This window comes from Cnephaeus nilssonii (genome assembly GCF_951640355.1).
Source record: "Cnephaeus nilssonii genome assembly, chromosome: 2".
Taxonomy (NCBI): domain Eukaryota; kingdom Metazoa; phylum Chordata; class Mammalia; order Chiroptera; family Vespertilionidae; genus Cnephaeus; species Cnephaeus nilssonii.
Window position 1 is genome coordinate 11321915 of NC_137073.1, and position 22599 is coordinate 11344513.

Sequence of the window (22599 nt, forward strand, 5' to 3'; positions counted from 1 at the left end):
GCTGAAAGTACAAGCAGCACGGAAAGTGAAACTGGACACAGCCCCCAGTATAAGACTCCCCCGGCCCGGAGATGGCTGGCCAAAGAGGCTGGGCCCTGCCATGGGCCAGAAGGCAGGCGACCTTGGCTGGCGTGAGTTTGAGGGGTGGGAGGCTTGGCTGAAACTGGGCAGAGGATGGGAGAGCTTGACCTGTGTGGATGGGGGTGAAGGGCTGAGGGGCTACTATTTGGCAGAGACTAAGGACAGGAAGGAGACCGGCATGAACGGGGAAGAGGGGGAGGACAGTCAGGTGGTGGTTCAGCCGGGACTGGATAGAGGGAAGATGAGACAGTTTGGTTGGCATGGATGGAGAGAGTTGGACAGGCAGGTTGACCAGAACCAAGACCTGGCAGATAAAATGAAGAGTTGGGTTGGAGTGAATGAGCAAAGGCCAGACAGCTTGGCTGAGCATCGAAGCTGGCTAGAGGAAGAACAGCAGGAAGAGTTGCCATGAGTCAGGGGCTGTGGCCAAGGAGTCAGCAGCCTAACTTGGTCAAGGGTCTGTAGTTCAAAGCCTGGGAGGAGGTCCAGTCTGCAGCTGGAGACTGAAGGACTCAGAGGCTGGGACCAGAGCAGACAGTAGGGTCAGAGAAGGGACCAAGGACTAAAGTTTGGGGACAGAACCTTCAAGGGCCAGGACCAAAGACCCAGGACTGTCTGCCAATGGGAGGGTCTGGGGGCTCCAGAGCCCAGGCAGGAAGTGGAGGGTCGGTAAGAAATGACATAATAGCCACCAGTCTGGGCACCCCTCTCCCTCAACACAGACCTGGGAAGAACCCCACTCTGCCCAAAGTCTCCAGGAGGTCAGAGTGGCCCCCAAGTCAGGGAGCCTGGAAATTAGAGAGCCAGGCACTGCCCATTCTCTCTGGAAGTCCATGGGGGAAGTGGATCTACCCAGAAACTCCCCATGGTCTTTATGGAGAGGACATTTCGAGGAGCAGAGCCCAGGGTGAGAGATCAAGAACAGACAGGGAAGAGGCAGGGAGAAGGGGGTGAGCAGGAACAGACTTAGGGACTCTTTTGGTTTGTGTTTCGAGGAGAATTGTGTAACCCAGTGATTGCTAGGTTTCCTCTCCCTGAGGGAGAAACCGCTGAACGCTGCTCTCTTCCCAGAGCTCCTGCCCCACTGTGCCTCTTCCTTTTGCTCAGGAAACACAGGACAGGAAGCACTTTCAGAAATCAGCTAGTCCGACTCCCCCATTTTACAGAGGGGAGCCTGAGGCACAGAAATAAGAGGTGACTTGCTCAAGGGACGAATCCAAATGAGAAACAGTCTGCCTCCCATTCCAGGCCTCCTCCCTCTCCCGGCACCCCTATTCCTCCCTCACTGCAGAGTAACCCACTCGCCTTGATAGCAGCTGGATCAGTCTGCCCTCTGACTCCCTGGGATAGAGCCTCCAGCATTGCCAGCCCCCCTGGGGCCCGAGGTGGGGCCATCAGAGCCACCTGGCCAAGCCCGAGGAATCCTTGGCAGAACAGTGTGTGCCTGCTCCAGGGGAGGTGGTGCCTGCTCTCAGATCCCTGGGGGAAGCTCACAGGGTCTGCATTTGGACAGACCCGGAGTGCAGTCCTGATTCCCTCACCCTCTGACTATGTGCCTTGGCAAGCCCACCTCACTGAGCCTCACTTTCCTCATGTGCGAAATGGGAAGAATAGCGCCCAGGCTGCCACACTGAGTTGTGCAGTTAGTCCACTGGAAAAGACACTTGGCCAAGGGAGTGAGTGGGGGCTGTGCAAGGCTGTGTCTGCCTGTGGGAGAGGGCACTTGCCTTTCAGTCACTCTGATGTGCCATATGGTGTCTTCAGTAGCTCCCATCTCATTAGTGGTTTTGAGGGGTCAGTGGGATGATACACGGGCCCGTAGCACAGGCTTAGAAAAGGCACCTTCTCTTGAGTTCTCCCTTCTCTCAAGTTCTCAAGCTCTCCCCTCATTTTGCCCACCCTCTCCTCAACTCTCCAGGGCTTGGCCTTTTGCTGCTCTCCTTGCTCCTGGCTCGAGCTGGTGTCTGGGGATTTCCAAGGCCCCCGGGGAGACTCCCCCTGAGCCTAGAGGAGGAGTTCAAGGTCAGCCTGCATCTTGCCAGGAAGCTGCTGTCCGAAGTTCGGGCCCAGGCACACTGCTTTGTGAGTTTCCCTAATGCAAGTGGCTCTGGGGATGGGCAGATCCTCACTCCCATCGGGCCCCCACTAACACACCTTGCCCTACAGGCTGAAGCTCACCTGCCAGGAGTGAACCTGGACCTCCTGCCCCTGGGACAGCAGCTCCCCAATGTTTCCCTGACCTTCCAGGCCTGGTGCAGCCTCTCTGTGAGTGGGGGAGGTTGTGGGGGATGGGGCTGGGGAGGAAAGTGAGCTGGCAATAAAGCTGGGCTGGGTGGATAGAAATGAAATCAGGGATTGAAGATAGATTTGGGGATAAATTGAAGGATACAATCTGGATGAGGTTGAGTATGTCATTGGATATAAAGATGAAGCTGAATAAAGAAATGGAGTTAAAAAGAGGGTAAGAGTGAAGCTGGGCATGGAAAGAGGTGGGGGTGGGAGTGGAATGGGATTAGGGATAGAAATTAGTATGGAGGAGGGATGAGAATGGGAGAGGTTGGAAATAGGAAGAAGGTTGGGGATGAGAAGGGGTGTGGATTACTGGTGAGGATGGGAATGGAATGGAGTTGGGATGGAGTTGGAGTTGGAATAGAGTGAATGAGTCTAGAAATATGGTTGAGAAATCTAATTGGGAATAGGAATGGGAGTAAAGATAGGAAAGAGGTTGGAGACAGACTGAAAACAAGTGAGGAGATGGAGATAGGATGGGATGGTGAAGAAAGGAATAAAATGGGTTTGTGGATAGAGCATGATAAGATAATGGAGATGGGGTTGGTGTGAGATATGAGTTCATGCATGCAACTGAAAGTGAGGTTGGGAAAGGAGACAGGATAGAGGTCAGAGACAGTGGAGACTAGAATGGTGATGAGTGAAGGGAAGGAGTGGCGGAGGTGAAGTTGAGGATGAGAGCAGATATTCGGGTGGAGTTTGGAATGGGAATGGGACCCAGAGAGACATGAGGTTGGGTTTGATGTGGGTCATTCTTGCCCTGTGGGCCTTTTCTGACCCCTTCCCTCTGCTTCCACAGGGATCAGAGCGACTGTTCTTCCTCTCCACGACACTTCGCCCCTTTCAAGCCCTATTGGGAGGGCTGGGGACCCAGAGGAGCTGGACCAGCTCAGAGAGGATACAGCTGTGGGCCATGAGGCTGGATCTCCGAGATTTGCAGCGGCATCTTCGCTTCCAGGTAGAGAACCCGCCCACCCTCCTTGACCCCCAGAGACCAAAACTGAGTGTCATTGGCTCCCTTTTAAAAAATACCCCTATGCCCACAGGTGGGGTAAGTCTGAAGGGAGATACTCCAGATCCTCTGAGTATGTATGTGTGAAGGATGTGTGTGTGTGTGTGTGTGTGTGTGTGTGTGTGTGTGTGTGTGTGTGTCTGCACCAGGTCCTGGCTCTACCTGAATCTCTTGGGGTCTTGGTCTCAAACAAGAGAACAGCTCTGACGCACCCAGCACAGCATCCCGCACCGGCAGGACCAACAATAAAGCTGGTTCCCTTCTCCCTGTCATCCTCTGACATCATCAGGTCCTGCTGAGCATGTCACAGGGAAATAAGAATTTTACCTTTATTAAAAGGAGAATCGAAAACGCAGGCAGCAGAAAGACCAGCTATATCACCTTTCTGCCCATTTCTGATCCTAATATGACCCTTAAGAGAGGAATTTCCAGAACCCCAAATGCCCAGAGCAATCCTGGATGAGTGAGCCAGCTCCCTCCTTGAGCACCAGCTTGCTCTGTGACTTCCATTTTCTTGAAGCAAAAAAAACCAGACAGGATACATGAGGTGATGACATAATGGAAGATCTGAAGTAGGGGCTGTCCAGGGAAATCATGACTTTATGGTCATGTGGCACCACTATGCACGGATTCGCTCAGCATCTCAGCTGGACCATATTCTGACCGTGGGCCTCTCCTCACAGGTGCTGGCTGCAGGATTCAACCTCCCTGAGGAGGAGAATGAGGAGGGCAAGGGGCTGCTCCCAGGGGCCCTGGACGGCCCCTCACAGACGTCAGCCCGGATGTCCTGGCCCCAGCTCCTCTACGCCTACCGGTTGCTGCACTCCTTGGAGCTGGTCTTGTCGCGGGCCGTGCGGGACTTACTGCTGCTCTCCCAGGCTAAGAACCCAGGCCAGGCCTTGGGGTGCCCAACACTGGCCGGCTCCCAGCCCTGATGGAGTGATTTCTCAGCCCCTTCCCTCACCGGTTAGGACTTTACAACGAGTCTGGGCCAACAGAGGACAGCCACCAGCTCCCTGCCTTAGACAAGGCAGGACTCCACTGCCCGCCCTCCCCAGGCCCTACCCAATAACTTAAGGCCCCTCCAGCCCTTGCTGGGTATTTATTTCATGGATATTTATTTATTGCTCAGGGAAATGATGGTTTATTTATTGTTTCAGGACCCGCTGGCTGTCCTCGGCTAGGCCGCCATTCTGGGTGCCTAATAAAGCACTCTCACCCTCTCTCTGCCTCGGCTTCTTTTCAGAGAAGGGGTGTCTGATACCCAAAGGGGGCACAGAATGGACTCGGCAGCCTCTGGCCACCCTGGATCCCTCTCTGCTCCTACATGTTGGGGTTCCCGGCCCACCTTTCTCCACTCTGGCTTGCTCAGTTGGTGGTTGCCACAGTAACCAGCAGAGTTCTGAGGCTGAGCTCCCATTTTGGAACCTGAAGGTGGCTGGTCCGCTTACATCAAACCTTTGATTGTCAATGGAGCTCCACAGGCCCTCCCAGCCCCTTTCCTCCCCGCTGCCTTCCAGCCCAGAGCCTCCCACAGCTCCCCACGGCCTTGGGGAGCGGCTTGGGGAGTGGGGGCAATCGGAGAGGGAAGGCTGTGGGAGACTGTCTCTGTCCCCTCTCAGGCCTCCAGACAGCTGCCGAGACCGGCTGGGGAGGCAGTCAGGACGGGCTGTGAGCGGTGGTCCCCATGGGGCAGGCAGTCCACCAGCTGCATTGGCGAGTCAGAGTCCTTAAGGTCATGATTCTCCAAGATGTCTGGTTCTGTCTGCTCCGTGGATGAAACAGCAAGAAACTGAGGCCCAGAGGGTGGACAGGGTGCATCCAAGTGGCCGAGGGAGGCAGGCTGAGCAGGGTTCAGCCGAGCCCTCCGCCTCTCGCTCAGGGCCTGGCTCCCGAGTCGCGGTGCCGTCACTGGGGCTTTGGCCGGCCCAGTCTGGCCTGCAGCTCCTGCATCATGCCGGGGTGTGCAAAGCCAAACCTGGAGAGGGAAGACAGGCCGGGAGCTGGTCTCCAGTGTCCGGAGCCTCCTGCCCAGCCCAGCCCAGCCCAGCCCAGCTCAGTCACTTCACCCAGCGCTTACCCTTGTCCCAGGGGCCTTCTCCTAGCTGGCACTGGGGTCCCTTCAGGCCTAGGGAGGCTTGGCTCTGGGGGTTCCGCTGGGTGGAGAAGTCTCTGCTCGGGGGCTGACAGCTCTTCCTCTGGTGGGGGGCTGGCAGGCTCCTGCTGCGGCTCAGGGGTGGGGATGCGCCGGAAAGAGGGCCTGGAGCGACGCTGCGAGGAGCTGCGGGAGAGGAGCACACGGCTCCGCGGGACAGAGACGTCCAGGCGAGACACAGGGAGGAGGGCCTGCAGGGAGGGAGCACTGGATAGTACGGGGCTGGCTTCAGGAGTCTGGTCTGTTTGGCTCTGGACCCTTCCTGGAGCCTTACCTCACTCCAGCTGCCGTGCTCATCCCCTCGGGCAGCCTCTTCACGTGGCCCAGGGTCCTGGTTTGCTGGCTGGTCCTCCTGGCCCTGGACACCCTGCAGGTCTTCTGCATCAAGCTCCTTGGCCTCTGCCCTCTGGTGTCCGCTCCCCTCCACGTCCTCCATGTCACAGGGCATGTGTGCCTCTCCCTCACGGCCGTGGTCCCCACGCTGCCTCTCGCTGCCTCGCCCCTGCTGCCTCGCCTCCCATGCCCCAGCCTCTTTTTCTGACAGCATCTGCCCTTCTGGAAACCCCTTGGCCTCCACTATGACCATGGTCCCCTCTGCCCTCACCGCCTGGGAGCCCCAGGTAAAGCCACCCATCCCACAGCTTCCTTCTGCCGCTACTGATTCCCCAGCCTCCGCCCACTCCCCCCCTGGCTCACCCTCCCCAGCCTCAAAAGCCTCCACTTGGCCACCTCTGCCAGTAACCTCCTCCTCTGCGGAGCCCTCCAGGCCAAGTTCCTGCCCGCCTCTGCTCTCTCCCTCTGCAGCCTCCGTCACCTCTGCACCTCTGCCAGCTTCCTCGCTTCCTTCTGAGTCCCAGCCTCTTCCAAATGCCCCATCCCACGCTCCCCCCGTCCCTCCTTCAGGCCCTTCCCCGGTCCCAGCAGCCCTTCCATCCGCAGCTGCCTTATGCGCCACAGTCCCAGCAGCCGAGGAACCGGCCCCTGTGTCCTCACTGTCCCGGGAGCTCGGTGCTGCCTCCTCCAGCCTCCGGCCTCCCCTGGGCGTTCCCTCTGCCTCCCAGGGCACTGCGGCCCCCACCTCCTCATCCTTGGTTTCTCCATCATCTGACTCACCCAGGGACCAGCCTGCCCCTAACTCTGCCCCGCGCCTTCCACCCAGCTCCTGGCTGTCTGCTCCACTCCCTGCTTCCTTCCACTCTCCGCCTGCCTCCGGGACCCGTGGCAGTGCAGATTCTCGGCCTCCCGCAGCCTCCGCCTCCTCTTCCATACCTACTTCCTCCTGCGTATTCCCTCCCTGCACATCCCTCTTTCTCCGGCTTTCCCAGGCTTCTGCGCCAGGCCTTCCATAGCCCGTGTGCCTGGGACTGGCCTCCAGGCTCCTTCCTGCCTCCTCTTTGCTCTGGCCTGGAATGCTCCAGAGCTCTTCCTTCACCTGCTGGCCTTCCCCGGGTTGTCCCACTGGGGTCTGGAGGCCGCCTATCTGCTCAACATCCCAAACTTCAGTGACCTTGTGCTCTGGGCCACCACCCGCTACCCCAAATTCTTCTCGACCCCCCTGAGCTTCCTCCTCACTCCTCTTCTCCCTCAACTCCTTTTCAGGTGTGGCCTTTGCGGTCGCCTCCAAGTCAGCATCACCTTCAGCCTTGTTGGCCACTTTGTCCGGGGAGAGCCCAGCCTCTGTGGCCCAGCAGCTCTCTTTCTCCTCCTTGGCCTCCTGTGCCTGCACCACTTCCTCCGGACTGGCTGGAGCAGCCGTGATCTCTGAGTCTTGCCTTCCCTTGGCCTCTTTCCCATCCCGATCTGCCTGACCCTCCGAGCCCTCCCCTGCCCCCCACTCTGACCCCTGGCCTTCCGCGGTCTCCTTCCCTGCTGTCTGGACCTCAGCCATTTCTCCCATTCCGTCAGCTCCCAGGGCCTGAGTCTGTTTCAGGGACAGGCTCACCTCAGCCTCTCTATTTTCACCCACCTCCTCCTCCTGGGCTCCCCTGGAGGCCTCTTCTAAGGCCCAGACTCTCCCTGTACATTCTGGGCTCCTATCTCCTGGGGCTGCCCCAGTTTCTGTCTCCCTGACTCCTGGGAAGTCAGCCGCCTCCGTGCCTGAGGCTGACCCAGCCTCCTCCCCACCTGAGATTGTCCAGGCCTCCTCCCTTCCTGAGGTTGTCCTGACCCCCTCTCTGCCCAAGGCTGCCTCATCCTCAGACGCTGCCCCTGGGTCCTGAGTCCCCTGTGCCTCTGTGCTTGGGCCATCCCTCTCCACGGCCACCACCTCTTCTTCCCTCCCGGCCTCTTTGGCCCCAGCGCCCTGGATCTCCTCTGCAACTGCCTCCTGGACTGCCTGTTCTGACTCCCTGCCATCCCCTGCTGCCCTCTGCCCGTGGGCACCAGCCTTTCCCTCAGGCTCCCTACGCCCGGTCCACTCTGACTCCACCCCTCTGACCCCCCCTGGCTCTCTTGCCCTGACCTCTTCCTCCTCCTCCTCCTGTTCCCAGGTTCTCAGTGTCTCTTCTCTGTTCACTTCCTGCTCATTGCACTCCTGACTCTCCTGGGCTGGGCTGCTCCCGTCTTGGCCAGCCTCAGACCCTGCGTCAGACTTCTTTCTGGCCTCCAAGAGGGCACTTGGCTCCTGGCACCTGGAGGCCTTGGCTGCCTCCCACGCCCCAGTGTCCTGCCTACCTCCTTGAGACCCATGGGAGTTGCCTTCTCCCCAACTCCAGGTCTGTTCTGCAGCTGAGCTTCCCTCCTGGTGTCTTCTAGCCTCTCCAGGCCCTCTCGGTCCTCCATCCCCCTGGCTTTGGCTGCCTCCCACACCCTCCAGGGCCTCCTGGGCTTCCTCCTCTACGCTTCTTCCTGGCCTTCCTGTAGCCACCTCCCCCAGTTCCTCAGCTGCCCATGCCTCCCTCCTCTCTACAGTGGGGACCTCATCTCCCAAAAGGTAGGAGACAAAGGTGCTGAAGGATTCCTAGAAGAATGGGGAGAGGGGGAGACAAGGGCATTAAGGGAAGGTCCAGCTCTCTCCCGGGGGCCCTGGGCCAGAGGAACTCAGAATAGGAGGAGGGGTTCTGGGTCTGGGAGGAGGACAACAGGATCTGCAGGAGGAATAGGAATAGGAAAGGGCCTAGATGGGGGTATGCAGATAGGTTTGTGGGGGTGGGAGGATTGAAATCCAGAAAAGATTGGGTTAGAGGCTGCCTTATCGTAGGGAAGAAATCTCAAGTCTGAGAGACTCAAAGGGAGGAGGGAAGGCGAGGTCCCGGGGAGCAGGGTGAAAGTCCCTGGCATCTCTTTGCCCCTCTCACCAGTGTCCCCCTCAAGGCCTGGTGCAGCCCAGGGAGATGCAGCCGGAGGAAATCCATCCTGTCTCCGTGTGTCCAGAAAGCTGACAATGACCGTCCCCACCCACCAAGACAAGCCAGTCTTCCCCAGGACCCAAGCACTTCCTCTTCCCCTGTTTCCCCCTGACGTATCCTTACCCCAGGCCCTACCCACCTTCCGCAATGCCCACAGCAGCTTCCAGCCCAGGCTGGGAAATAGGTGTGCACCCCACAGGGAACTCAGGTGCATGTTTGGAGCTAAAGGGCAAAGGAGGAAGCCAGAAAGGGGAAAAAAAACGGGAGCAGGAGACCTCAGAATTGGGGGTGGGGGAGGGTGCGTGTGGCAACTGCAGCTCAAGTGACTCAGGTCTTGTATTCACACCTCAGCCATTTCCGTCTCCCCACAAGCCACAGCCACTTTGTGAGAGGAAGCTGGGGTTTGTGGTTCCTGTTTCGCCTGGGGACAAGGAGTGGGAGTGAGTAGGGGGCTGGTAAGAGCTATGGCTTCTCGTTTCAGGGTCATTAATGCTTCCCCAAGGGGAAGAAGGGGCTGGATTGGCGGCTTCAGTGCTGTTCCCTGATCTGTAGTCATTCTTGTGAAACAAAACTTGGCTAGGTTTTGTACTGTGGTTATTTGTGTCTGCCTCCCACCCTCCTGTGAGTTCCTTGAGGGCAGAGGCCATGTATGACACACTGATGAATTTCTAGAGCCCTGCATGGGTGTAGAACCCCATTTATCATTGGTTGAGTGACCTGGGAAGACCAAAAGGAGCACATTTCTAACAGCAGTCTGACGGCCTGGTTGTGAGAAAGAGCCGACACAGGTGGGCACAGGCTATTGGGAGCCCATAGGAGATACTAGCAGGGGAAGACGGTGATGAAGGAATAGCAGAATGCTTCTTTACCACCTGGAGAAAGGTGAGAGAATCCACTCCTTATTTGGGACTATGTGAAGTGACACTGATCCACACCTCTTCCTCTAATCCGCTTCTGGAGCCCCACTTCCTAAATTTCTAGTTAGATAAAAGGAGATGAGATCACAGAGTCAGAATCTTGGGCCTTAGAATCATCTGGTCTCAGCTCCCTGGGTGCAGGCAGGAATCCGCAGCAGCCTGCTCAGCCAGCACCGGTCTCTGGTGCTCTCCTAAGGGTCACCTTTACATCCAACTTTGTATGATCATCAGGAACTTTCCTTTTTTGTTGTTGTTTTCTCATCTGTAAAACCGGGGGTTGGACGACTGTGATATTCTTTGGTTCTAGAATAATTTGGTAAAGGGACCTCTTAACGCCTTGGATACCGCCAATAATAATTCATGAAATCCTCTGAGGTGGGTGTTACCTTTACATTCCGTTTCTAAAGCAATGTCAGGACAGCAGAAAGAAATGAGAATGGCCTGAAGCTGTCCGTCTTTGTTCCCAGCCAGAAACAGTCGCGACTGGAAGGAGTAGCCAGGCGGCCATATTTGTTTCTGGCAAATGAGGGCCGCGAGCGCTGAAGCCGCTTCCAGCCATGATTAGTGTTGGCACCACCCCCGCCGCGGCTTCGGGCGCCGTCACTCTAACGTCAGGGCTCTTCTTGCTGATTCCACCCGCCCCGGTTTTAAGCCAGCGGTTCCAGGGTTCCCCTGGCCTCTCGCGGCGCCACGCCCCGAAGCTGGCAAGGCCTAAAGCGAAGAGAGAGAGAAAACCCGGAAGTGGTGCGGACCTCCGAGCACGTGATGGGGGAACCCGCTGGTGCTGTCACGTGACCAGCCGACCCGCCGCTCCCAGGTGCGGAATGTTCAGCTGCTCTTAAAGGTACAGGCTGCAGGGACCCCCCTGCTTTAGAGGGGCGGGGGCAGAGTCCGGCGGGTGGGGCGTGGTGGGGCGTGGGAGACCGCGAGATGGGTCCCCGGCTTGGCGTAGTGGATTGCGGGGGGCGCCGAGTGCAGCAGAGAAGCGCAGCTGGGACCAGCAGCGGGGCGTTGACCCTTCTCACCTGTCACAGACCCTCCCCGTCCCATCGGAGCCAACTCGGAACGTTCGCTGACTTTGGGCCCCTGGGGCACCTGAACCTGATGCCATGGGAGGCTGTGCGGGCTCGCGGCGACGCCTTTCAGATTCCGAGGGTGAGTAGTACGGCCCCCCTCACTGGGGTGCCTGCCTCTGGTCCGGGACCCCCCTGACCGCTCCGGAGCAGGCGCGACCCGGGAGGACACCCGTGGGGTCCTCATACCCCGGAGAGGGTTGGGGGTCATGCCTTCTTCTCGCCCCCCCCGCCCCCCAGGAGAGGTGACCGCCCAGGAACCTCGGGAACCTCGGCCCCCTCTGCCGGACCGGCTGGGCGCCCATTGGAAGAACGCGATGGGCTTCTGGTGAGTGGCCTGAAGAGTTAGTTCAACAGAAGTAAAATGGGGTGGGAAGAGGGAGGCCACAGGAGGAAGAGGGAAGTAAAGAGCTGAAAAAGGAGCTGAATCCACAGATATTTACTGAACCACTTGGTTTGGCCTGAGGCAATGTGTAAATTTCCCAAATTTAATCATTTACTTACCACCTTAACATTTTGGCCATGTGGAATTATTTGTTTTTATTCCAACCAATTAAGCCTTTAAATCTATAAATATACGTTTGGGGGGGGGGTGTTTTTTTTCCGCCTTATCTGGGGATATTTTTCCCATTGATTTCTAGAGAAAGTGGAAGGGAGGGAGAAAGGAGAGAGAGAGAGAAAAAAGCATCGAGCTGAGAGAGACACATGGCTTAGTTGCCTCCCGCACTCACCCCTACTGAGCCTGGGGAACCTGCCACCTTCCCTCTGTGGGCCCACATCTAACCACTGAGCAAACCGGCCAGGGCAATATATGTATTTTTTTAAAGAAAACTTTAAATCACTATTCTATAGAAAGCCAATATTTCCCTAATGCACACTTAAATAAGTGCATCGATACTTTTTAAAATATATTTTTTATTGATTTTTGGAGAGAGTGGAAGGGAGAGGGAGAGAGAGAGAGAAACATCATCGATCGACTGCCTCCTGCATGCCCCCTACTGGGGATTGAGCCCGCAACCCAGGCATGAGCCCTGACCAGGAATCAAACCTGTGATCTCTTGTTTCATGGATCAATACTCAACCACTAAGCCACAAGGGCTGGGAACTTTTTAAAAGATCATCCATCGCCCTAACCAGTTTGGCTCAGTGGATAGAGCGTCGGCCTGTGGACTCAAGGGTCCCAGGTTCAATTCCGGTCAAGGGCATGTACCTTGGTTGCGGGCACATCCCCAGTAGGGAGTGTGCAGGAGGCAGCTGATCGATGTTTCTAACTCTCTATCCCTCTCCCTTCCTCTCTGTAAAAAATCAGTAAAATATATTTTTTTAAAAAAGATCATCCACCTCCTAAAATTACTTTAAGTACTGAAAAATACTCCTAGCACCCACCTAAACATCGAGGACTTGGGTGGCAGGTTGGGTTGGAAGTGGCTTCCCATGTAACTCTAGTCACATGCCTCTCTGAGTCAGTTTCTCAGCAGTGAAATGGGAAGAGCAATAGTCCCCCCCTTCATGGGCTTGTGAAAAGGACACATGAACTCCCTGGCGCTGGACCCAGTTCCATTCCCATCACTGAGTGCTGCTCTGGGAGATGAATGTATGCAAACAAGATCCTTCACGGATCATAAAGGACTTCGGTATTATCTTGTTTTGGCCCTTCCGGAACTCCGCCAGGTGGAAGAGAAATGTGTATCCCCACTTGACACATGAGTAGGCCGAGACTACTCACGTAGGAGCAGCAGACTTGGGGCCTGAACGTAGTCCTTTGGTTTCAAGCCCCAGGACCTTTCTACTGACCCCCAGCGCATCCGAGACAGAGGCTCCATGGGTGAGAACTGCCCCAGGAACTGGTGGGAGCTCAGAGGAACAGTCATCAAGGATGACTCTCTCCTCTTCCTGAGAGAAGTCTGGGAGATTAGATGTGAACACAAGTCTGTGATCCCAAAGCCCATATTTCCAACCCTAACACTGAATGGAGATGAGGTCTGGTGATAGAGAAAAAAGTGGGAGCTGATTGAAAGAAAGGGGAGGATTGGTGCTAGGATTGCGGTTAGATTGTCGGCCTGAAAGGAGGTGAAGATCTGTTCTAATATGTCAGTTATATCTCAGTAAGACGGGTGTACTCTGTCCTGCTCAATCCAGGCTCTTGGGCCTTTGCAACAACTTCTCTTACGTGGTGATGCTCAGTGCTGCTCATGACATCCTCAGCCACAAGAGGGCATCTGGAAACCAAAGCCATGTAAGTGACCCTCTACCTTCACACTGTGGGAAGAGATGAGGGACTCACCCTTGAAACACTCATAGAAGGGTAGCCAAGGGGTGGGGCAAGGGGCTGAAGTTCCCAGTCTCCCCGATCTCAGAGCAGGAAGGATCTTTAGGAATCAGTTGGTGCCAGGTGTACAAACTCAGATGTTGGCTGGGTAGGACCATGGTCTGTGGCAGATTCTTAACCCTCACACTGTTAACATTTGGGCTGGATCATTCTTTGTTGTGGGCCCGTCCTGTGCATTGTGGGATCTTTAGCAGCATCCCTGGCCTCTTTGCCAGATGCCAATAGCACCCTCTGCCCTCCAGTTGTGACAATCAGGAGTGTCTCCAGACGCTGTGGGATACAATCACCTCTGGTTAAGGACCTCTTGTCTGTGAGGATCTCGAGGGCACACGCCCAAGGGGAGCAGCTGCCACCGTGCAGGTCCGACAAGGAATTTGGCTCAAGATCAGATTTTCTGGAAACCCACATTCTTTCACGAAAGCTCCTGAACGTGTCACCAAATAAAGTCTATTTACAGGGCCATCTTTGGCCAGTGGGTCCTTCTATGGAAACCTCCTCCTTCCCATTGTGCACACAGAGAAACTGGGTCCAGGAGGCCAGTGCTGACTCAAGGCCATCCTTCAAGTCAGAGCAGAGCTGAGACTAGAGCCAGGCCCTGTTTGCCTACCCTCTTGCCTCCCGGGGTGAAACACTTCCTTCTTTCCCATCAGGTAGACCCAGACCCAGGCCCCACCCCCCACAATAACTCATCTCGCTTTGACTGCAACTCTGTCTCCACAGCTGTGAGTACCCATCTGGTCCTCCCCTGACCCCCAGCCCCACCCCCTCAGCATCCAGCTGGGACTGTCCTAATTATGACCATTAAGACTGACATTCCCTGAGCCCTTTCTGTGTGTAGCTAAGATTGGCTCGTCTCATCCACATAGCAGTACTGGGAGCTAGGCACTGTAATCATCCCCCATTTTCCAGATGAGGAAACGGGAGTCAGAGAATGTGAATGCCTTGACCCACAGCTAAGGAGCGGCAGAGCTAGGACTTGAACCCAGATCTGAATTCAGAGCCTGTCGCAGGTCTCCTGGGCCACTTGGTTCAGAGGTTTGTCCCGGGGAAGGTCTGGGGTCTCACTCTGTCCTCCTGTCCCAGGCGGTGCTCCTGGCAGACATCCTCCCCACACTCGTCATCAAATTGCTGGCTCCCCTTGGCCTTCATCTGCTGCCCTACAGGTGGGGGGCAGGGGGCCGGAGGAGGGGCGGCTGGGATCTGTGAGGAGGCTGGGAGGGCAAAGGCGGTGAGAGCCGAAGCTGACCTTGCCCTTCCCTCCCCTCTCCCTCAGCCCCCGGGTCCTCTTCAGTGGGGTTTGTGCAGCCGGAAGCTTCATCCTGGTCGCATTTTCCCACTCGGTGGTGACCAGCCTGTGTGGTGAGCATGAGGTTTTGTTATCAGGTGGGGGGCCCAGAGGAACTGCAACAGAGCATTTGTGGGAGCAGTCGCCCCAACTCCGCAAAGGAAAGGGATTATTTTTGTAACCCTCAGAAGCTGCTAGGACTGCTCAAGTAGAGGATGGGAGATGAGGTCAATGTGCAGGGGTAGGTGGTGGGGGACAGGGGAGGAAATGGATGGATGAGATGGAGATGGAGGTGGGCAGAGAAACCAAGGCTCCATCACGTCACGGGTGGAGGAGGCATCCAGGATGAGTTTTTGCTCCTGGTTAGATGACGGTGGGTGGTGGTGCCATTCATTCCCTGTGAGAGGGACTCAGAGGGGGCTTTGGTTCCACTTCAGATCCGGAGCCCCGCCCATCCAGGGATCTGTTTTTAGCCCCTCTGAGCTGATGCAGAGGAGGCCATGGCCAGACACCTCCAGGGCTTGGGGTAGGGGGAAGGCTAAGTATGGCCACTGTCATGCTTGTCCTCCCCCCAGGTGTGGTCTTGGCTAGCATCTCATCAGGCCTGGGGGAGGTCACCTTCCTCTCACTCACCGCCTTCTACCCCAGGTAAGCGAGCGGGGAGCGGGGAGCGGGGAGAGGCAGTCCCACTGCTGGCTTTGGTCCCTCTTAGTGCTCCAGTGCTCTCCTCCTCAGGGCTGTGATCTCCTGGTGGTCCTCAGGTACTGGGGGAGCAGGGCTGCTGGGGGCATTGTCCTACCTGGGCCTCACCCAGGTTGGCCTCTCCCCCCAGCACACCCTGCTGTCCATGCTGGGCATCCCCGCCTTGCTGCTGGCCAGGTAAGCTGTGCGGGGCTGGGGGAGAGAGGGGTTTGAGGAGACAAAACTCGATCAGGATCCCAATCCTCAGATCCCTTCAGCCTTGTTATGAGGGATGTAGGTTCTAGACTCTCACGGGCCTGGATTTGAGTCTGGAGCCACCACATCTTAGCTGTGTGGGATGGGACAAGTTGCTTTACCTCTCTGACCCTCGGTGTTCCCCTATCTCAGTGGTCGGCGAACTGCGGCTCGCGAGCCACATGCGGCTCTTTGGCCCCTTGAGTGTGGCTCTTCCACAAAATACCACGGCCTGGGGGAGTCTATTTTGAAGAAGTGGCGTTAGAAGAAGTTTAAGTTTAAAAAATTTGGCTCTCAAAAGAAATTTCAATCGTTGTACTGTTGATATTTGGCTCTGTTGAGTAATGAGTTTGCCAACCACTGCCCTATCTCAAATGGTGGTCATTCTCCTTGCTTCCCTGCAAGGTGATGTGTGTGAAGCATCCAGTACAGTGTGGTTCCCAAGGTGACTTGAGGGTGGACTTGATTAATTTTATGTGTATTTGGGAAAAATTTAACCAATCAAACCTGTGATTTCACAGATTATTGCTTAGGACAATGCCATGTAGAAAAGGAGAGTCAATTGAAGGAAAGCATTAAGTAAAGCATATTATACACTGGAGCAGTGTGGATATGACAAATAGCATGAAGACAAAACAGAATTGAAGGTTGGGAGGTTCTGGCTTAGCACAGAATGAACACATAATAGGCGGTAGCTGGAGCAGCCATTAGAATAATATGTCAAGCGAACAGCTGACTGGCGTAGTGTGAGCCAGGCCCGGTCGAAGCAGCAAGGAGACAAGTTTCAGCTCCAGGGAAGAAAGCGTTTTCTACAGTTGGGGCTCTCTGGCACAGGATGGGGTGGGGTGCCTCTCCCACTGACCGAGGCTCTTGGCCTTCTCTCCTCCCACCTACTCCTAGCTATTTCCTTTTGCTCACATCGCCCGAGCCCCAGGACCCTGGAGGGGAAGAAGAGGCAGAGAGGGCAGCTCGGCAGCCCCTGATGAGCAGCGAGGTCCCCGAGGCCCCCGAGGCCCCCGAGTGGAAGCCAGGTTGGAGACACAGGAGGTCCTCAGATTTAGCCTTCCTCCCCACAGTGCACCATGGGAAGGGGAAGGGGATGCGTGAGAGCCAATCGCAGTCAGCTAGTCAGGAAATGCTCATTGGGTACTTACTCTGTGCCAGACCCTCCAGTCACGGGGGTGGGTGGTGAGTAAGATAAGGAAATGAGGCCGGCTCATCAACAGCTGAATCAGAAACGTGCTTTTCACATATTGGGAAGTGCTGGGAGGACATAAAGCAGTGATGTGCTAGAAAATGACAACTGGGGGAAATGGAGAGTTCTGCTTAGACAAGGTGGTCAGTGAAGGACTCTCTGAGGAGGTGTCATTGGGCTAAAATTTGATTGACAAGGCATCAGCCCCGTGGACATCCGGGAGAGCAGGTTCCAGGCAGAGGGAGCAGCAAGTGCTGTGGGAACGAGCCTGGATGTTCAAGAAACAGAAAGAAGGGGCCAGTGTGGCTGGGGTGGAGACGGACAGCCATCGAACTGTACAAGAGCCGGGAAGAGGTCTTTTTTTTTTTTTTTAACCGTGGTGAAATACACATAACACGAGGTTCACCAGTTAAACCATCGTAACTGTACAATTCCATGTTGGCGGGTTGATTCTTTCCCAGCAGCACCCCTTGGCGGAGCCCGTATGCCAACCTCACCTGCCCTTCTCTCCCTGCTCCTCTGCAGACTCCAGCTCAAGCCTCTCCCTTCAGGAGAAGTGGACTGTGTTCAAGGTATGCACAGTGGCTGGGGCCCGGCCCCGTCTGTGGCTAGTGCCCGTCTCCCAGCCGACCACGTATGTTGTGTCTTCTGGCTCTTCCAGGGCCTGCAGTGTTACATCATCCCGCTGGTCCTGGTTTACTTCGCTGAGTACTTCATCAATCAGGGGCTTGTGAGTGAGGGCACGGGGAGGCGGGTGGGGATAGAGATCGAGGTGGGGACCCACGTGTCCCTGCTCATCTCCCCTGTCTGGTCTTTGCAGTTTGAGCTCCTCTTCTTCCGGAACACGTCCCTGAGTCACGCTCAGCAGTACCGCTGGTGAGAGCAGTGAGGAGGGTGGCAGGACGGGCTGTCTGCCGGGCAGGCCTGGGGTAGGGAGGGGCTGCCATGTGAGTAGGCACCGGAGGGCTTCCTCCTCCTCCCTGCCCCTGTCTCAGGTACCAGATGCTGTACCAGGCTGGGGTCTTTGCCTCCCGCTCCTCTCTTCGCTGCTTTCGCATCCAGTTCACATGGGCCCTGGCCCTGCTGCAGGTACGAGGCCCCTGGCCCCCACTCCATTCCCCCCTTCGCTCCCACTTCCCCAAGCACAGGAGCAGAAGGCCTGCAGGGCTGCGTGTCCAATGTGTCCTTGGAGCCAGGCGAAGCTGACGTAAATCCCAGCTCCTGTACTCAGTAGCTGTGTGACATAGGGCAAGTCTCCAAACCAATTTCTAGTTTCCTCATCTAGAAATCAGGCATGGCCACCATCTACTTCTCAGGGTAGCTGTAAGAAATAGAGATGAGAAGAGGAATGAAAGAACAAGACTTTATATTGTGTCTCAATCAGTTAGAATCACTTACGTCATGATTATTTGCACAAGCCTCATGTAGAGCCACAGGCCTTCAAATAACATTTCTAACAATAAGAAAATGCAGTTCTTTTACTCTGCATGGTTAATTATAATAGAACTAGAAGCGCGATGCACGAAGATTCGTGCCAGAATGGGCCTTCCTTTCCCTGGCTGCTGGCACCACCTTCGCTCTGGCCGGAGCCGCCTTTCCGCCTTCCCACGCTGCCCAGAGGCCTGGAGCGGCTGGGGGTGGTACAGAATGCCTGCGTCATCACCGCCATGGCAACGAGGCAAGCGTCCCACCCCACCCCCAGCCGCTCGGTGCCTGTGTATGCAAATTAACCCACCATCTTTGTTGGGTTAATTTGCATACTCACTCCTGATTGGCTGGTGGGCGTCATGAAGGTATGGTCAATTAGCATGTTACTCTTTTATTAGGTAGACTAGAGGCCTGGTGCACGAAATCGTGCACTCGGGGGTCCCCTCAGCCCGGCCTGCGCCCTCTCGCAGTCCGGGAGCCCTCAGGGCATGTCCACTGACAGCTTAGGTGGGGAGCAGGCCTAAGCCAGCAGTTGAACATCCTTACCACTGCCGTGGAGACGGGAGAGGCTCCCGCCACCGCTGCTGCGCTCACCAGCCGTGAGCCCGGCTTTTGGCTGAGCGGCACTCCCCCTGTGAGAGCGCACTGACCACCAGGGGGGCAGCTCCTGCATTGAGCATCTGTCCCCTGGTGATCAGTGCACGTCATGGTGACCGGTTGTTCCACCATTAAGTCTATTTGCATATCAGCCTTTTATTATATAGGATCAGTGACATTGTACTCAACAGATTGTATATCTCAAGGCTGGTGAGCAAGTTCAACTACCCGTGACAAAAGTAATCTACAGCTTTAAGAAAACAAACACCTTTCCTTACAACAGTCTAACAAAAGTACTTTTTTTAAAATCCTCACCCAAGGACTTGCTCAGAGAGAGGAAGGGAGAGAGAAACAAACATCAGAGTGAGAGAGAAACACTGATTGGTTGTCTTCTGTATGTGCTCGGACCGGGGTGAACCTGCCCCTGCAACCTTTTGGTGCACAGGACGACACTCCAACCAACTGAGCCACTCCGGCCGGGCTAAGAAAAGTACTTTTACATAATCAGCGTGTATTGTTTCTGCAGCCCCGTAGGTAACTATTAAAATAAACTTTCAATTACTATAGGAATGTCCTTTGCCCTTTTTAATGTACTTAAATCCATAACAAGATCTAGAATAAGTATAGATTACACATGAACATTATGGCAACAGCATGCCAATATCCTCTAGCTTTCTCCTTTATTTATGGAAGCAGTACCGCCAGCCGAGGGCTTTGTAGCTCCAAAGGCCCAGATTGTTGTGTTAATAAATCTTAACTCAGGGTTCTTCATTAGATGCTGCTAACATGGAGTTTATGTTTTCAGTTATAATTTCAACCAAGGCTGCTTTGTAGAAATAGGGGCGTATAAGCATTTAATTCCATTGCAGAAAGCGTGTAGCCTAACGCTGCAGATGAAAGTGTTGGTAGTGTTTCACAGGTCACGTTAGCATTACCAGAGTGTGTCCTTTTAAATGCGGATTTCTGAGCCTCGCTCAGACGGGATGAATTAGGACCTCTGAGGGCGAGGCCTGCGGGTGACCCTCATGTGCATCAAACCGTGAACCGCCGTGGTGACAACCCTGCACTCAGGATGGGACACTGGGATCCCCTGAGGGGCCTTGGGTGGGGTCAGAGGGGCTTCCTAAATGAGGTGGGAACAGCTAAGCCAGAGTGTCTCTGCCTCAGCGCTGGGCCCCATCATCCTTTGTGGTGGGCTGTCCGGCCGCTCTGACCTTCACCCGTTAGATGCCAATAGCAGCCTCCATTCCCAGTTATGACAACCAAGATCTCCAGACATTGTCAAACGTCCTGTGGGCAGCACACCAAGCCCCAGTGAGAACCACTGGTCTAAATGTAGCCTCTATGGGGGAAACTACTCAGGGAGCCCTGGGGAGGAGGAATGCGTCACAGGAGTAAGTGGCCCTGATCCAGGCTGAGCTTTGGACAGTGGCAAAGGGATCTCATGTTAGGGGAGGTGGAATGGCATTCCAGGGATTAGGAGTGACGTGAGCAAAGGGGCCAGAGAAGAGATCCACGAGGTCTGGGGTGCTGGGATAGGGTAGAGAGAAGGGGTGACCCAGATCCCAGAGTCTGGTGGCCAGCTGGATGTTGGGATTGGATCCCAGCCTGCCAGCCCTCCCTCTCAGTGTCTCCAAGAACTGGGGCCGCTGGAGGGATGGCAGCCTCCCTTCTCTTGCCACGAGTCCAGGCTCAGCCCTGCCCCCCACCTGCACCCACAGTGCTTCAACCTGGTCTTCCTGCTGGTGGACGTTTGGCTGAGCTTCCTGCCCAGCATCTACCTCGTCTTCCTGATCATTCTGTATGAGGGGCTCCTGGGGGGTGCCGCCTACGTGAACACCTTCCACAACATCGCCCTGGAGGTCAGCACCGGTCAGGCAAGGGCTGTGGGTAGCCTTTCCGGGGAGAGCCAGGGCAGGGGTGTGGAGAACGGAAGCCTCACCCCTGCTCCCTGCCCTCCCTCCCCCAGACCAGTGACGAGCACCGGGAGTTTGCCATGGCAACCGCCTGTGTGTCGGACACCTTGGGGATCTCCCTGTCGGGGCTCCTGGCCCTGCCCCTGCACGACTTCCTCTGCCGCCTCTCCTGACACTTGGCTTCTTGAGACACAGGACGCACTGGCAGATGGGCAGGCCAGACCCCGGGCCCACAGCCCAGGGCCCAGCCGTGAGCTCTGCCCCTGGACTTGCCTGCACAGCGGGGTTTCAGAGAAGCGCCGGGTTCCGTCTCCCCTTGGTCAAGGGGCAGCAGCTTTCTCCCACTCCACGCTGATCTCTGGGACTTTCTTGGCATTATGCCCTCGGAATAAATGCCTGTATTTATCGATTGATTCTGGTGCCATTTTTCTTCTTGGAAAAAAAAAAGTTTATTATAAAAGTAATTACCAGCCCACTTTGGAGTATATACAGGAGAGTATAAAGACAACATTTCAGCAGATTTCTGCCTAGTCTTTCAGGCTTATTAATTCGCTCACTCGCTGTGAGGCAGTCTGTACACATTTTTCTCCGGCATGTAAGTTTCAAACATGCAGGGAAGCTGAGAGAATGTGTGCAGTGAGTACTCACATGGGCACTGCCTGGCTTCTACAATGATCACTTTGCTGTAGCTGCATCAGCTCTCCACCCGTCCATCTTATTCTTGTAATGCGCTTCAGAGTAGGAGGCTGGGAGCTGGCTTTGGGCACTCTTCACGCTGGGTCTTTTACGCTTCTGCTTGGTCAGCTGTGAAGACCCTACACCCCAAGGCTAAAATGTGCTAAAATTCGTGCTGAACTTGCTGATGTCTTAGCAGGGGCTGTAGTTGACTCCATTTTGACCATTAAAAAAACAAGATGAACCTATTGACCTCTTAATGGTTGAGATCATGGATACAAGCTTCATCAGAGGTCTTGTTTTGGACAGTGGGCATGGAATCCTGACATGAGAATGAGAGTGGAAGATGCATACATCCTCAAATGCAATGTGTCATTAGAATATGAAGGGGGGGAAAAGCGAATTCTGGCTTTTTTTTTTTTTTTACAAGAGTGCAGAAGAGAGAAACCAGTAAAAACTGAAGGAAACTTCATTGAAGATAGAGTTTACAAATAGTAGAACCAAAAAGGAAATCCTGTGGAAGCTCAGATAAAGGATTTGTTGTTATTCATCAAAAAGGAATTGACCCGTTTTCTTTAGATGCTCTTGCAAAAGAGGGCATAGTAGCTGCGCAGAGCTAGAAGGAGAAGTATGGAAAGGCTGACTCTTGCTTGTGGTGGGGCAGCTCTAAATTCCTTTGATGGCCTAACTCGACGGGGACATGCAGGACCTGTCTATGAGTATCCCTGGGGAGAAGAGAAGTTCACCTTTCCTGAGAAATGCGACCAAATAAGCACACACCCACTCAAAGAGGCGGTAAGAGATGTCTGGAGGGCCGTTGGAAATGCTATTGAAGGCGCTGGTGCGGTGCAAGTGGCAATGGCAGAGAAGCCCTGGTCAAACGTGAGCCCAGTGTAAAGGGCAGGGCCAACTTGGAGTTCAAGCATTTGCTCATTATTCCCAAGGTTCTTGCTCAGAATTGTGGTTTTGATCTTCAGGAAACACTAGTTGGAGTTCAAGCAGAACATCCAGAATCAGGCCCACCTGTGGGTGTGGCCTTGCGCACAGGTGAGCCCGTGGTAGCAGAGAGTAGGCACTGGGATAACGTCTGTGTACAGAAACAGCTTCTTCACGCCTGCACTGCGATTGCCACCAACATTCCCGTCGATGAGGTCGTGCGAGCTGGAGCGCCGTCTCTGAAAGGTTGAATTGAAGCTTTCCTTGCGTCGTCTGAATCGTGACGACCACAGAGTGGGCCTAAAAATAGAGCTGTGGAATTTTTGCCCGATCTTCAAATGATTTTCAAAGCAATTTTCTTTTCCCATAGGAAGAAAGAGAAGACACTGGCATCTATTCAAATTCCGAAGTCTGAAATGATAATTACA

General features: G+C 55.1%; 3 protein-coding genes across 5 annotated transcripts; 2 read left to right on the forward strand and 1 right to left on the reverse strand.

Moving 5' to 3' along the window:
• The first annotated feature begins 25 nt into the window (after positions 1-25).
• IL27 (interleukin 27) lies at positions 26-4369 on the forward strand. Its single transcript, XM_079785890.1, has 5 exons — positions 26-131; positions 2000-2163; positions 2248-2346; positions 3170-3328; positions 4066-4369. The coding sequence occupies exons 1-5, from the start codon at positions 101-103 to the stop codon at positions 4315-4317; spliced, it is 705 nt and encodes a 234-aa protein (XP_079642016.1). The 5' UTR covers positions 26-100; the 3' UTR covers positions 4318-4369.
• A 22-nt stretch (positions 4370-4391) lies between these two features.
• APOBR (apolipoprotein B receptor) lies at positions 4392-8905 on the reverse strand. Its single transcript, XM_079785861.1, has 4 exons — positions 8834-8905; positions 5812-8496; positions 5463-5728; positions 4392-5360 (listed from the first exon to the last, which is right to left on the reverse strand). Exons 1-4 carry the CDS (start codon positions 8888-8890, stop codon positions 5291-5293), a joined length of 3078 nt encoding a protein of 1025 aa, XP_079641987.1. The 5' UTR covers positions 8891-8905; the 3' UTR covers positions 4392-5290.
• On the forward strand, positions 8165-20974 carry CLN3 (CLN3 lysosomal/endosomal transmembrane protein, battenin). 3 transcript variants are annotated; one of them, XM_079785875.1, is made up of 18 exons: positions 8165-8251; positions 10109-10176; positions 10269-10645; positions 10836-10956; positions 11115-11202; positions 13014-13110; positions 13854-13925; positions 14287-14366; positions 14477-14562; positions 15064-15136; positions 15224-15367; positions 16325-16455; positions 17145-17191; positions 17281-17349; positions 17440-17495; positions 17615-17708; positions 20366-20506; positions 20614-20974. In XM_079785875.1, exons 4-18 carry the CDS (start codon positions 10911-10913, stop codon positions 20731-20733), a joined length of 1344 nt encoding a protein of 447 aa, XP_079642001.1. In that variant the 5' UTR covers positions 8165-8251; positions 10109-10176; positions 10269-10645; positions 10836-10910; the 3' UTR covers positions 20734-20974. The 3 variants fall into 3 exon arrangements, with proteins under 3 accessions (XP_079642001.1, XP_079642000.1, XP_079642002.1); XM_079785874.1 differs by lacking the exon at positions 8165-8251 and adding an exon at positions 9115-9766; XM_079785876.1 differs by lacking the exon at positions 8165-8251 and having other exon boundaries at positions 9115-10176; positions 10269-10618.
• The last annotated feature ends 1625 nt before the right edge of the window (positions 20975-22599 follow it).

Coding starts and splice junctions, on each gene's coding strand:
- IL27 (XM_079785890.1), top strand. CDS start 101: ATGGGCCAGAAGGCAGGCGACCTTGGCTGGC. Junction 2,164..2,247: donor GGGCCCAGGCACACTGCTTT/GTGAGTTTCCCT, acceptor CTTGCCCTACAG/GCTGAAGCTCACCTGCCAGG. Junction 2,347..3,169: donor AGGCCTGGTGCAGCCTCTCT/GTGAGTGGGGGA, acceptor CTGCTTCCACAG/GGATCAGAGCGACTGTTCTT.
- APOBR (XM_079785861.1), bottom strand. CDS start 8,890: ATGGATTTCCTCCGGCTGCATCTCCCTGGGCTGCACCAGGCCTTGAGG. Junction 8,497..8,833: donor AGGCCTTGAGGGGGACACTG/GTGAGAGGGGCA, acceptor CCATTCTTCTAG/GAATCCTTCAGCACCTTTGT. Junction 5,729..5,811: donor AGCACGGCAGCTGGAGTGAG/GTAAGGCTCCAG, acceptor CCCTCCCTGCAG/GCCCTCCTCCCTGTGTCTCG.
- CLN3 (XM_079785875.1), top strand. CDS start 10,911: ATGGGAGGCTGTGCGGGCTCGCGGCGACGCCTTTCAGATTCCGAGG. Junction 13,111..13,853: donor CATCTGGAAACCAAAGCCAT/GTAAGTGACCCT, acceptor CTTTCCCATCAG/GTAGACCCAGACCCAGGCCC. Junction 14,563..15,063: donor GGTGGTGACCAGCCTGTGTG/GTGAGCATGAGG, acceptor TCCTCCCCCCAG/GTGTGGTCTTGGCTAGCATC.